The sequence below is a fragment of the Ruditapes philippinarum genome, unplaced genomic scaffold, assembly GCF_026571515.1.
Source record: "Ruditapes philippinarum isolate M1 unplaced genomic scaffold, ASM2657151v2 ctg554_1_1_1_1, whole genome shotgun sequence".
In the NCBI taxonomy this organism is placed as follows: Eukaryota; Metazoa; Mollusca; class Bivalvia; order Venerida; family Veneridae; genus Ruditapes; species Ruditapes philippinarum.
This window is the reverse complement of record NW_026864532.1, coordinates 117,886-132,790: the sequence shown is the minus strand read 5'-3', so window position 1 is coordinate 132,790 and position 14,905 is coordinate 117,886. Positions and strand designations below refer to the sequence as shown.

General features: G+C 34.8%; 2 protein-coding genes across 2 annotated transcripts; both read left to right on the top strand.

Moving 5' to 3' along the window:
- The first annotated feature begins 4,618 nt into the window (after positions 1-4,618).
- Positions 4,619-7,845, top strand: LOC132725978 (acetylcholinesterase-like). Its single transcript, XM_060711208.1, has 3 exons — positions 4,619-6,065; positions 6,682-6,835; positions 7,335-7,845. The coding sequence occupies exons 1-3, from the start codon at positions 4,688-4,690 to the stop codon at positions 7,579-7,581; spliced, it is 1,779 nt and encodes a 592-aa protein (XP_060567191.1). The 5' UTR covers positions 4,619-4,687; the 3' UTR covers positions 7,582-7,845.
- Positions 7,846-11,100: 3,255 nt separating this feature from the next.
- LOC132725969 (acetylcholinesterase-like) lies at positions 11,101-14,172 on the top strand. The gene is made up of 3 exons (XM_060711197.1): positions 11,101-12,581; positions 12,996-13,149; positions 13,890-14,172. Exons 1-3 carry the CDS (start codon positions 11,207-11,209, stop codon positions 14,134-14,136), a joined length of 1,776 nt encoding a protein of 591 aa, XP_060567180.1. The 5' UTR covers positions 11,101-11,206; the 3' UTR covers positions 14,137-14,172.
- The last annotated feature ends 733 nt before the right edge of the window (positions 14,173-14,905 follow it).

Genomic DNA, 14,905 nt, shown 5'->3' with positions numbered 1-14,905 from the left:
ATTTCACATGTGTGGTTATCATGAACATTAAATATCAAAAAATTGTATACTAGTATTTGAAACTGATCGGATTCTTAAATAATAAATCTTATCATTATGTCTACATATAGTTAAAAATTTCTTATTCTATAGACCCATTTGAGAATGTCACAGATAAAAAAACTTTTGTCAATATTTGACATCTACGGGAGAATATAGCTGCTTGTAAATAATTTATTTTTCATTGGATTTTTTTGCAAATAGGCTTAAAACGTGACTTTATTTAATGTTTCCAGGTTCCGAAAAGTTATTTTAATATTATCTAAGGAATGAGACGCATAATTTCAAATATCCTATCCCTGTACAATATCTTCCGCATTCTTTTTTAAAAAAACTCATTTCAACGTTTTTTGGCCTGTAATTTAACAAAACGCATTAATAAATTTTATGCAAACACGCAGGTGAACCTCTACGGTGTATTTATACAAAGAGTTATTTGGGTGCATTTCAGTTCTTCACACTATATACGGGATAGTATGAAGAGATTTATTTGTACTTGGTGTTGACAAAGAGCTTCGCAGGCCTTCAGTATTTCATGAGCAAGAATAAAATTTCTCATATTCAAATTAAACCAGTTATTTTAATATCGAAATGTGAGTTCCTCAAGTAATCGTCTAAAGAAATAATGCAGAAAAGAAACGGTAGTAAGACAAAATGCCGCGGCAGCTAAAACGCCTATGCCTTGCACATGTTTCAAGCGGTAGCGCTATCTGGTAGATATTGACGTAAAACGAAAGCTTACATTTGGCAATTACTAATTTGAAAATGAAATCGGAGAAATAGGTATGTCACGGTAGCTCCGGAAAATGGCGATTTTATAAAAAATTCATAATAAATAATTCTAACATTATCGTAATTAATAGAGAGCACAAGCCACCGCACCTGTTAAAGCCCGTTGCCATTTAGCGGCCATGTTTTTTATGCTATCGCCATGTTATTTATAGTGCAGTTATAAAAGTGAAAATGCTTTAACTGTGACCAATCGGAAAAGAAACCGGACAAATGACTCAGTCCTGGTGTGCTCCGAAATATGGCGTATATTTTTAAAAAGTACATAGAATTTAGAAGACCGGGCTGAAACGCCTAAGACACGCGGATATCTGACGGTAATTTGCTCTTATATTGTAAAACAATATGATGCCCAGCTATTGTACTATCAAATGTACAATAAAATTGAACAATGGGTTAGCCAAGGTAAGCTCCAGAAATACGAAATGCCGCAGGGTTAATATACAAAAAAATCGCCGCACGAGGTATCGCCATTGGCACATTTGCATCTAACTCACATGTACGTTGAGCTTGCACCAGTTGCCTTACCTAACAAAAAGCTTCAATGTTCTCACATTGCCAAACTTATACCGAAACCGGAAAAATTGATGGCTCTCTTTGGGCTCCGATAGTTCTGTCCGACGTCCGTAGTTGAAGTTGGACGGAACAGGCCGAAAAGATGCGATTGAAGGACCACGAACAAAATAGTAAAAGTACACGGAAAGAATACAGTTATTCGGTTAAACCTATGCTAAGAAACTAACCAAGTAAACAAATAATAAGTATATGCAGTTATATTTCTTAGGCTAGCGTCTGTGACTGAGATTACCTTGACGATGGCTAGCTGTAAAGATCTGGCGGCCGTGTTACTTGGGCTACCGCCCAGATACATGAAATCGGCGCCGTGTCGCACTGGTTTTGGAATCAGAACAATGAGTAAGTCTTATTGGGCTCTCGAAAAGGGTGCTTTGACAAAATTTCGTAGAATTTATATACAGAAAGAGCAAAATCGGATCTTCAAAAAATGCCAGCTGAGGACCTGCCTTCAAGCCGTCTCTGTCTATAATTGACTCACTCACCCTATTACCTTTTGTCGTCCCTCCCAGTTTAAAGGTCGCTCGGTACCAGTCAGGACATATATATGTGCTCTTCTGGTTTTAGAGGTATGTAGAAAGCGTACCGAATAACGTAAATGTTAGTATAAATTATTCTACTAATCTTTTGCCAATGTCTTGTGCCTGTGGGACGTGCACGCTCTGGATTATGATGATTAGAGAGGGGGGATTTAAACTATATCGTTGTTCGCTTTTATACTTTTCTTCTGGTTTGCTTCTCTTTTTTATCTGATTGCTCAGTTCTATTAAGTTATATAGTTCTTTCGTTGTTCATTGATGTTCTATCTACCCACATGACATTATATTTCAATGTGTCATTTTCCGATGTGAATTGTACACAGTTTTATGACATGTATTTAATACTCAATCAACCTGTTTAAATAAGTACCCAAATGCACATTTCATGCACAGAATCGGGGAAAAAACACCGTACACACGGTACAACAAGAGTTTATTAAACAATTGATATGTCAGATTTTTATGGGGTTTCCTTTAATCAATATTTGTTAAGTGCTTGGCAAATTGCAAACTTGTAAAAGTTTAAGTCAGGTCAGAAATACTGTTTTAGTGAATATCAATTAACTTACTTTTTTTTACTTACAACAGAAATTTATTCACATAATTTAACCTTAAAATAAGCCAGATACTAGTATATATAAGTTAATAACACGTGAATAGCCCATCTCTGAAATATTCTGATCTTAATAGTTAAAAGGTAGGTAGACGTAGTAAAAGAATGATTCAATTTCACAGCGAATGTCTAGGTCAATTTCAAGCTCATCATTCGCTTTATTTATTTTAAAAGTGTATATAGACAGCCCTATGTCAGTACACATTACTCGCTGTGCAAAACATGATAAAATTGTTTGTTTAGTGTGTCAGAATAACTAAAAAGCTCTCGTTCAGATATCTTGGGACTTAATTGTGTGGGTCCTAGTAGAGATACAGGTCTACATGATTCTTAATTTGATGCTGATTGTACGAAGCCAAAATAAAGCGTAGATTGAAATACTCGTGTAAATTACCTTGTCCACCCAATTAGTTGCTGTGGGCAATTGATGAATAGATAAGATACTTTAAGCATCGATACATTTTCAGTTCAGTTCTATTGAGCAATTTCCCCGCTCCCTTTATTAGAAAAGTTCATACTAACAAAATTAAGTGTGTTTGGGTTCTGCTGGGCTCCTTGTCGGTGGTCCTGTGTTGCTGGGTCGTGTGGGGGTTGCGTTCATTGAGCGCCGCCCTTCCTTGTTGATATTGTTTTTCATATTTAAGTGTTTTTTGGCAGCTGCAAAATCAACCTGTAATTTATCTCGAAGTAAGTGATTTGTGTGTGTGTGTTTTTTAAGTTTATTTTCGCTCGACACCGAAAAAAACATATGTCCGAGATCTCAGCGTCCATGCCGGTCCACTTTAGAAGTCGCATCGAGGACGTCTTTTTCATGCCGATCTTCCTCATCCTGTACTTCGTTCGATGGAGGAAAGACAATACTGGAAAAGCACCAGGTTCCGTGACGGCAGCAAACAGGCGGTAAACATAAAACGGCTCTTGTTAGCGCCACCCTCTAGAGTGTGTCACGACAGGTCAACCAATCACCTCTGGTACTTGAGATGACTTAACCTTGACCTGCCGTGTGCCTTCTCCGCGACGTGCACGCCTCTGGAGGGATTTGGAGAAGTAATTTGTCTGGTCTTACAACACTTTTATAGCGCTGTTATTGTTGATGACTGAATATTGCTTTATCAGTACACTTGTCATAATTCAAAATGAACAGCTTCAATCAAGTCATGTCGGCAACTTTAACCGATATTTGTTTTTCAAAGCCGTTTAGAGGGTTTTCCTTTTTAAGAATGTTTATATTTTAAGAACTTATGCCCACTGCCTTCATCTAGATGCTTGTTTTTATTGTAGTCCAGGAACATTATTTTATCATTGATTCAATTGTTTGGTGTATTTGAGTGCCCCGGTTCTAGGTGTATTACAGACATTAATGACATTTTTCATTATTTTCAACCACTACGCTCTGGGGGAGTTTTCAGTTTTCCAAATATTTATACTTAGGTGTTAAAATGAGCCGCGTCATGACAAAACCAACGTTATGCGTTTGCGACCAGCATGGATCAAGACTGCAGTCTGATCAGGATCCATGCTGTTCGCTTACCAACTCTATTACAAGTAGAGAAACTGATAGCGTACAGCATGGATCCTGATCAGACTGCGCGGATGCGCAGGCTGGTCTGGATCCATGCTGGTCGCAAACTCAATATGTTGGTTTTGTCGTGACGCGGCTAAACTGTTGCTTCTTAAGACCTCACTGTACATTGTTACATGTTGTGGTAAATTGGAAATCATTGATTCCAAAACTTCTTCTCATGCTTATTTGAATTTAAGGATGTTGCCTTATCAACAAATAAGACCATACCGAGTCAGCTATTTAACCTCTTTCTTTTCTATTAATTCTTCATTAACATTCTTCCATTTATTTTTATTTACAGGTCTGTTTACCTTTACAAGTTGCCAAAAACTTTATATCATATTTATTCGATAGGATTACCAAATACTTTATATCATATTTATTCTATAGGACAACACATGAAATGACATCATTTTCACAATAACTTACATGAACCAAAACATAAATACGCATTGCCTGAAAATAAATAATTTGGTTTCTAAATCGAGCCACTGTAAAATATTAAATTTATTATGTTATAGCCATAGTTAGAGTAGAGTTTTTGATCTTACAAAAATCTTAAACTTGATAATGTTGAGCTTGCAAACAGCAGTGATTCTAGCGTATGTTTCATGTTGTGTTACACAAACACCAGTATATGTGAACACAAAGGTCGGAAATATCATGGGATTTCAAGAGCACATTTCTCTTGATGGAGAACAGAAAACAATTTCTAAATTTCTAAGTATACCGTTTGCCGAATCAACAGAAGGTCAAAACAGGTTTAGAAAACCGGTTCCGAAAGCTCCATTTAAAGGAACGTTTGACGCAAGTAAAGAACCAGCGGCTTGTTTACAGCAATCTCAACAGGATACTGCTTTATACAAAAATGTTTACGGCGTCTCTGAATTTTCCGAGGACTGTCTGACACTTAACATTTATGTTCCACATGAGCTTCGAGTCAACGACTTACGACCAGTGATGATTTGGGTGTATGGTGGGGGTTTCATTCAGGGAGCATCATCAGTTTACAAACCTGAAGCGTTAGCTATATTTGGAAACGTTATTGTTGTAACAATTAACTATCGTTTAGGAATGTTTGGTTTTTTACGCGACCCTAATGGTGTATTTCCGGGAAACCAAGGTCTTTGGGACCAGCATCTCGCTATAAAGTGGATACATAATCACATCGATAGTTTCTATGGGTACAAGAATGAAATAACAATATTCGGCCAATCAGCAGGAGGAGTGTCCGTTATATTTCAGGCTTTATATCCGGGAAACGCGGGACTATTCAAAAGGGTTATCTCAGAGAGTGGATCTGCAATCGCGCCATGGTCGGTAAAAAAAGCATCAAGTTTTGAAAGATATTTCTACGATCAAGGATGTGATCCTTCATCGAAGACATTAGCTACTTGCCTTCAATCAAAAACTCCAATATCACTACAATCAAATGCTACAAATTTTGGCCCGATTATAGATGGTGATTTTGTAGTTGCATCTCCCACCGACATTGTTAACGGCAACTCTACAAACACTGCTAGAGCTAGAGACTTCTTTGCTTCTTTGGATATTATTGTTGGTGCCAATGACAAAGATGGCGCTGGGTCTTACCTAACATATCAATACGTACTTAACCACTCTAATCTCGAATTTAATATATCGAAAGATGAATTCAGAAATACAGTTGTTCCAATAAATGTTGATAGCAACCTTTCCCCTGCAGACAACGACACAAGAAAGGCATTAGAAAAGATGTTGACATTTGCCTACACCGACTGGAATGACCCGGATAATTACGTCAGTATACGACAAAATGTTGTAGACATAACTACGGACGCTGCGTTCTTTTCACCGGCGTCTCGGACAGTAGCTGCACATGCCAGATTAAATGTCGGGAAGACGTTCCTGTATGAATTTGCAGTTCACACAAAAACACATTTTTCACCATTACCTTCCTGGATGAAAGGCAAGTAACATTATTTTTGCTTGAGATTATTTGCATATGCTAAAATATCTTCTTGTGTACAAAAGTTTATCAATCCACAAATGTAATGATTTTGAACCTTAAAAGACTAATAACCTTTATGGAACATGATATGTACATGTCGGTATAAAGTTAGTGGAGCTGTGACTATATGAAACATTTAATAATAGGCCTCCTAAAGTGGAAACAATTTCCTTTAGTAGGATAGTTTTTTTAAGATCAGTAACAATGAATTATTAACTATCTGCCGATGGGGGGCATGAATTAAAACCAGACTTTTCGGAATCTTAAATTGAGAAAGTTATCCGAAATACTTACAAAAGCTGCATGCTACTAGAATCGCGCGTACATTTTATTTGTCATTTGAAGATAAGACATGAAAACTTGATGTTATTCTATCACTTATAGTGTTGGAGATTGAATATTGTTTAAACCGACAGGGTGCATTTAATGTTGCACTTTTCAATATATTTTATGACCACACAAAATAGAGCCGAATCTCTAATAAATGTTAATGGCCTAATAATTTCAGAAGGTTTTCTTCTCATGAATTGAATTTTTATAAATTTAAACAAACAACATCCATTTTAAATTGCAGGATCTAATCATGGAGACGAAGTACAATTTGTTTTTGGATTTCCTTTGCGTTCAAATATATCGCTGGTTGGTATAAGCAATTTCAGCTATAGTTCGGAACAAATACAAGTCGCTCGTGCAACCATGGCAATGTGGTCAAACTTTGCTAAATCAGGGTAACAGTTGTTTAAAAACTTGTTCATGTGAGCTTTCAGGATTATCAATAATTTTGACCATTCTTTGTAAATATCGTCGTACACGATATTTTTTTAGAGAACAAGCAAAATATATGCTGCTCTTGAATTGTTTTACATATGCTTATGAACAGATAATGATCATAAATTATATAACGGGACAATGTTTTCTGTTTTCAGAGCACACATGCCTAAATCTATAGGAAAGTCACAAAAAAGTATTTCATTTGAAATAAGTTAAACGTAGATCTAATTTGTTTTCTAGAATTCAAGTTAAACTATTCTCGGAAAAGGTTGTTGACATTTTAAATTTTTACACAACTATTTAGTCGTATTCTAAATTGGAAAAGACGTTGATAGACGATGAATACTTTGGCGTATAAAAGTTTGCAAAAAGAGCATAAATCGTAGAATAACTTTGTGTTTATTTTTTTTTTTTACTTTTTGTATGTTACTAGTAAAAGTATTCTTAAATTTTTAGAAACCCGAACGTACCAATGGATATCACAAAATTCACGAACACCACGTGGCCAGCATATGATATGACGTCACAGCGTTATTTCCGGATTACCGATCAGATGTCGCCTGCATCAATCATAAGCGGATTCTACCGGAAGAGAATGGCTATATGGTCTGATATTATTCCAGAAATAGAAAAACGACATTGTCCTGACAAAAGGCAGCCAGATGTTTTTCATTATGACCCTTCTACAGAATTAGTTGGATGAGACAAAAGTAGAGATATGCCTTAATTGTGAAGGGGTCAAAATAATTTAGATTTTCTTTAAAATTATGAAGTTTTAGCATTATTGATCTTAAAATTGTGGAAGAAGAAGCGCAATATTGACATAATATTTTCTTAATTTGCTAAAAACAAAACATTTAGTTTAGGTATTGTATTATGAATTGTTTGAATAGCTCTGATTTCATCATGCTGTAAGTAACTTTGAATATTTTATAATATAAAAGTTGACATTCAAAATATGTTTTGTATTTTTTTGGAAATCCTCATTTGGTGTAGCAATCTAAAAAAATAATTTGATTAGAAGTTTAGAAGCTGACATTTGTCATTCTTCAATTTGCGAATTGTTATACGTTGCAAAAGTCATGTAGACAAATAACTTGCTTGTTCACGTTCTGAAAGATTCTTTTTAAACATAAAAGTGACACAGAAAATGATCTAAAACCTGATTCCACATCATAAGCACAGTTTCCGGACTTTTAGGGATTTAACAAAATTACAAAGCTTGTGAAGCTTGTAAGAACGATTGCTTATAAGTTAATAAAGAAAGAAGATTACAGCTTAAATTGAAATTAACTATTTTGCTACTTTTTAATAACGATAAAAATTCTTCTCATCTGAAAATGAGCACATGTACGGGCTTGCTGAATATAAAAAAATTGGCAACAAAAATCATTTAAAAAAAAGAAAAAATAATTAAATTAAAATTAAATTAAATAAAAACAAGCAAACAAATTGAAAACACCCAATTATTACACTTCTAAGTTGTAAGCATTTATTGTTGCAGGCACATGCGCGCTTGTAATTTTATTTGTATTTGTAAGTGCATGCAAGTGTTTGTTTTTCATTTTTTATTAATCTTTTCCATAAATAAATGAATGTGAAAGAAAAAAATGAAGCAATGTTTTTGGGTGTTTTTTCTGTACTCGTGAACAGGAGACATTTTAGCTCGACTATCCGAAAAATATGAAGAACAATTTTACTCACCCAGGCGCCGGTGTCGATGTCGCCGTCATATTTGGTTAAGATATGCGTTGTAACTTCACACTCTTATTTAAGACCGTTACAGACGGACACTGACAAAAGCCCATATTCTAACATGAGTTTGACAGAATTATGGCCATAAATGATGTTAAAACACTATCTAGGTTCTTGTTTTACTATCAAGCACTGAGAATAGTCGAGCATGATATCCTACTGACAGCTTTTGGTAGAGATGAAGCCAGTTCTTTAAGGGGTAAAATATACTCGAATGCTCTAAATTAAGTAGTAGTACTGCTACACCCCCCAAAAAAAAAAAACAAAAAAAAAAACAATAAATAAAAAAAACAAAACACAACAACAACAGGAAAGACATTTCACATTATTTACGTTTTGCTTTATTATTTCCGGTACATGAGTTTGAATGTGTGCACATAAGGTACACCACATTTAGCTCAATAGGTAGGTGTTGGACTGTGAATCGGGCGACAAGGGTATGATTTCTGGACGATGCAGGTCACTTTCATTGTGATTGATCATGAAATCCTTTCTACGGTCTTTCGCACTCTACTTCTGCTCTGACATGTACAGAACTTTCAAGTTCCTTGTGAAAGTGAAGGCAACTAGTACTGGTAAACTGCTTGACAGCTTGCCCAGTATCAATGCAATGGCTGATCTGCTCTGGAATTTTCAATGTGACTTACTGCCGTGATCCGGATTGAAAATGCCAATACTTCCACCACCACACATTTGTATTGAGAAAATTTCGTTTGCCGTTTGAATGGAGAACAGTTTGTCTCACCTGTTCATTTCCATTTGTTAAAAGGATATAGAGAGACCAATAAAATCTTTCCTTCTACAAAAACCGATCTCTTTTAGTCTCAAATGAAGTTAATTCAAGTTAATAGCTCAACAAGTTTTAGTTCGTATGTAAACGTTATATTGTATCCTATTTTATAAATGAGCGATAATTTAAAAGGTGTTACGTTTTAACGTTGTGTTGAAATACTGGTGTTAGTTACAGGTTCTCTTTTATTAATTTTAATATCCTTTTATTTCGTTAAAGTAATACAATGTACATGTATATTGTTTACATTTGGTTACTTTAATGACACATTCTTTCATATTCAGGACTAATTTCTTCAGGTGATCAGCATCTAACATGCTCTAAAATAATTATTTTAATGTTATAGAACTAATGTTTACAAACAAATAATTTAAGATGCCTAATGTGCAGTTAAGCCAGTTCTGGTTGAAAAAAAGATGATCTACAGTTAATTTTCTCTCACGAACACCTAGTTTGCAACTTTTATCTGTCCAGTTTGGTTTTTCTTTGGTTGATAGCTCTCATTTGTCTAGAATTTCTAGAAAATGTTGTGTTTTATTTATGAAAGTTTGAGCATAAATTCGCAGATCTATCAGCAGAATTATTTCTCTTTCATGGGCCTTGTTTTACAACTTAACCAAAATATGACCGATTGTGCTGTCTCCATGGCAGCTCCTGTCATTCTTGTTTTATGCCCCAGGGGCTTTTACTTTTCTTAAACATTTTATTTTAATTTTAAAATTATTGTAATAGATGTGTATTGATAAATTATGACTACCTAAATCATTAGTTTTTGTACATTGAACGTTTATATATATAAATATAATTTGTGTAAATTTCCTGCAGATATACTTCACAGTCGATCCTGTGCCATTTTGAATGAAAGAATATTATTTCATTTTGCATTTTAAAAAGTCACAAGTTGTTCTTTATATATTGATTACATTACACTTATTCGTTTGGGGCTTTTCCACTTGTTTTTGTCTGTATAATTTTACTCAAAATCCCTTATATACGAGCTCGTATATAGCAAATTGTAGAAGTGATATGCTTTGACAAAAGTTTGAGTCACAGCAATCGGATCACCTCAACCCTGAAACATCTTTAACCATCTATTTAGAACCTTAAAAGGCGTTTTGTTTGGCTAGGAATGGTTAACACTACATATTTGATATAACGTAAGGTATGACAGATGATAAGCTAAGACGTATTTAAGTTTTTAAAAATAAATAAAGGTGTATTTAAAATTGTCGTCTGCTCTGATACGCGCTTTTTCACGTACGCTTTGTCAGACTTATTTTAGGGCGATTTTGAGCACAGCGATAATCTAGGTTAAATTTCAGCACATTATTGCTTTGTTTTTTATATAGACGGTGTAATGTCGAGTACAATCTAAGTTGTGTGCCAGATATTGCCCTTAAGGGTAAAAAGTTGTTAGCTTCTCGTAACAGAAGAAATGAGGTGCATTCTTTCATTTATCTTAAAAAATATACGTCTATATTTAATTTATTTTCTCCTTTTTCTTTTTTTAATGTTGATGAGATACCTTTTTCTGGATCATTATACCTGTATGGGTTATAAGTATTGTTAACTGGCGTAATATAAACTCGATATGAATCATGCTGAAAGATGAGATAGACATAACATTAAATGACATCATTTTCATATTTAATTACGTAAACCAAAACGTAAAGACGCGTTGCCTGACATAAATAGTTTGGTCACTAAGTCGAGCCACTATAAAAGTTTAAAACTGGTTAAGTTATAGGATACAAAATATAGTTTTGCTCACAAAAGCTTAGAAATGTGGAGCTTGCAAACAACAGTGATCCTAACATGCGTTTCATTTTGTATTACACAAACACCAGTTTATGTGGACACAAAGGTCGGAAGAATTATGGGATTTCAAGAACATATTACTCTTGACAGAGAACAGAAATCAATTTCTAAATTTCTTGGTATTCCATTTGCCGAATCGACAGGAGGACAAAACAGGTTTAGAAAACCGGTTCCAAAAGCTCCATTTAATGGAACGTTTGACGCAAGTAAAGATGCAGTGGCTTGTTACCAGCAATCTGAGCAAATGAATGCTCAATACAAAAGTTACGGCGTATCCGGATTTTCCGAAGATTGTCTGACACTGAACATTTATGTTCCAAATGAGCTTCGAGCCAACGACTTACGACCAGTTATGATTTGGGTGTATGGTGGGGGTTTTGTCCAAGGTGCATCAACAGCATACAAACCTGAAGCGTTAGCCTTATTTGGAAACGTCATAGTTGTAACCATTAACTACCGTATAGGTATGCTTGGATTTTTACGAGACCCAAACGGTGTATTCCCAGGAAACCAAGGTCTCTGGGACCAACAACTTGCTTTTAAATGGGTTCATGATCATATCGATAGTTTCTTTGGTTATAAGGATGAAATCACAATATTTGGTCAATCCGCCGGCGCGGGTTCCGTTATGTTGCAAGCTTTATATCCGGGAAACGAGGGCTTATTTAAAAGGGTTATCGCAGAGAGTGGTTCTGCACTAGCTCCTTGGTCAATATATAAAGCATCAATTTACGATGGATATATACGTGAGCAAGGTTGTGATCCTACTTCGAAGACATTGGTTACTTGTCTACAATCAAGGACTCTGATATCATTACAATCTAATATGACAAGCATTGGCCCGGTTGTAGACGGCGACTTATTAGTTGCATCTCCCATTGAGATAATGACCGGAACCTCTACAAAAACTGCTAGAGCCAGAAACTTCTTCGCTTCTTTGGACATAATTATTGGCTGTAATGATAAGGAAGGCGCCGGATATTTCTTTTTGTATCAATACGCACTTAATCACTCTAATCTTAACTTCAATATCTCGCTTGACGAATTTAGAAATACTGTGGTTCCAATTAATATTGATCAGACATTTTCCAAAGAAGACAACGACACAAAGGTCGCATTAAAAAAGCTTTTGACATTTTCATACACTGACTGGAATGACCCGAATAATTATGTCAGTTTACGACAGAATGCAATGGATATACCTTCCGACGCTATAATGTTTTCACCAGCGTCCATAACAGTACAAGCGCATGCCAGATTAAATGTAGGAAAGGTGTACTTGTACGAGTTCGCAGTGCAGACAAAAACACATTATGTACCCGTATCTTCATGGTTGAAAGGCAAGTTTGTTTACAATTTATCTAAGATATATATGTGTAATATATTATAATTGTTTATCTAAGCGTACAGAACAATACATAGATAGATTTTGTTACTTGTACACATGAAAAGACAGCCTTAACCGGGCGAAACAATTGTATGCTTCATAACAAATATTGCCAAGCTAAACTTGTCTGTTTGTAAATGTAATTAATTTTGAAAATTTAAGAAAGCCAAATAGGAAAAATAGATTCTGTCATGTTGTAATTATATTGCTACTCGTCCCTTAAATAATGCAACAATTACTTGTCCTCTTCGCCTGCCACTTAAAAATAAAAGTTGCGACGACGACGTAAATCTGCTGTGATAAGCCGCTGTTTCAGTCAGATATTCTTTTATACTTTATGACTAGTTGAACATTAAAATTGTTACAGGATCTAACCATGGGGACGATCTACAGTTTGTATTCGGATTACCATTGCGTGAAAATATATCTATGATTGGTATCAGCGATTATAACTTTAGTCCGGAGCAAAAGCAAGTCGCCCGAGCTATGATGGCTATGTGGTCAAACTTTGCTAGATCAGGGTAAGATAATGTCTATGTGTATAAATGTGTCAAACCTGTCAATGTAAGCGTGCAGAAACGTTAAATATTTGACAATGCATTATGTATTATAACATTTCCTTTAATTACAATGCCAGTCCAATAAATGTATGCTATTCGTAAGGGTTTTAATAGCCATGGCAACTTTAATTTTTTCAGTCATAAACATGTTTTCTTTCTCTGTCTTTCGACAGCAAATCGTATTTTGTAACAAATTTCGATTTCTGAGTTGTATGTAGATAAAATACAGAGCAATATTTGTACAATCTTAAATAGAAACGTAATGTGTCTCATTGGAGATTCCATTTTCATATCCGTACGAAACTATCTGCTGATGTTTATACATTTCACCATATCCATTTATAAAATGTAAATTATGTGTTGCTTCAGGTTGTAGTTGGTAGCTTGCAATCACTACTACGTACAATAAAACAGAGCTTGTAATTGCTCAAACCAAGCCTGCAACATTTTCAACATTTTTTGCCGTTTTGGATGATCTTTAGGGTTTCGTTTTATTGAAACTTATTCTAAATTCCATACAAATATCAAGTTCATGTACTTCTTCAAAGTTTCATACAGGAGACTTATTTATACATGTAGTTTGTTACAAAATACTAGGGCAGTTCTTATTGCAAAACAATTAGTCATTATGACACAAAATCTATATTTGATAATACTGTCATGCGATGGCATTTATGACATGGCCTCCCTTCTTTTTACAGAAACCCAAATTTACCCATGGATATCACGAAGTTCACGAACACCACGTGGCCAGCGTATGATATGACGTCACAACGATATTTCCGGATATCCGATCAGATGTCTCCTGCATCAATCATAGAGAAATTCTACCCGAGGAGAATGGCATTATGGTCTGACCTAATTCCAGAAATAAGAAGACAACATTGTCCTATTAAAAATCAACCAGACATTTTCCATTTTGATCCATCTACAGAGTTAGTCGGATAAAAGGCTAATGCACAAAACCCATAAATAGATTACTACAAATACATATACAAAGATCTTTATTATTTTGGTTCTTATTTTCGCAGTAAGTTATATATCAAATGAAAAAAAAATGAAACATCTTCTAAGCAACCGTGTGTAAGCGATAGCTCCTCAAGTCTGTAAAAATATAACATCACTATTACAGTTGCCCTTCAGCTCTTATCAACTGTTGTTGTAAGTACAAGGGTCAAACTAAATTTGCGCGGTCATAGTAGGCTATGCACTTACATAAAAAAACATCAAGTCTGTCGTCTTTTTGATTGTTGTCATGTGAACAGTAATATTAATTTAAAATGCTCGATTGTTTAAAACATTACTTACAAAAATTGCACACTTAGATTTAGAGTTCAAATTTTTCGTTACTTGACGACGAGCACTTACATTAAACGACAATAAAATGTATGACTAAGCCTTTAAATATTTCCGTTGTTATTACTCATTCGATTATAATGTCTATTTATAAAATGAGACTTGTAAGGGAAATATAATCATTTAACCCAGAGAGACAGAGAATGACAGAGGCCAAACCAGCGCCTCTTAGTTATCATTTGTAAAATCAAACTGCATTCAACAGAAAGAGCGAAGAAACTTTCACTTATCATACAAAGCCAACTAGAAAGAAACGATAGGAAAGACTTAATGCTAATTAATATAATATAATGTTTTGTAGAAATATTTTATAATGAAATTAATTGTTTTTAAAGTTGTTATCTAAATATTGTTTTATCAA

Coding starts and splice junctions, on each gene's coding strand:
- LOC132725978 (XM_060711208.1), top strand. CDS start 4,688: ATGTTGAGCTTGCAAACAGCAGTGATTCTAGCGTATGTTTCATGTTGT. Junction 6,066..6,681: donor ATTACCTTCCTGGATGAAAG/GCAAGTAACATT, acceptor TTTAAATTGCAG/GATCTAATCATGGAGACGAA. Junction 6,836..7,334: donor TCAAACTTTGCTAAATCAGG/GTAACAGTTGTT, acceptor TTAAATTTTTAG/AAACCCGAACGTACCAATGG.
- LOC132725969 (XM_060711197.1), top strand. CDS start 11,207: ATGTGGAGCTTGCAAACAACAGTGATCCTAACATGCGTTTCATTTTGT. Junction 12,582..12,995: donor CGTATCTTCATGGTTGAAAG/GCAAGTTTGTTT, acceptor AAATTGTTACAG/GATCTAACCATGGGGACGAT. Junction 13,150..13,889: donor TCAAACTTTGCTAGATCAGG/GTAAGATAATGT, acceptor TTCTTTTTACAG/AAACCCAAATTTACCCATGG.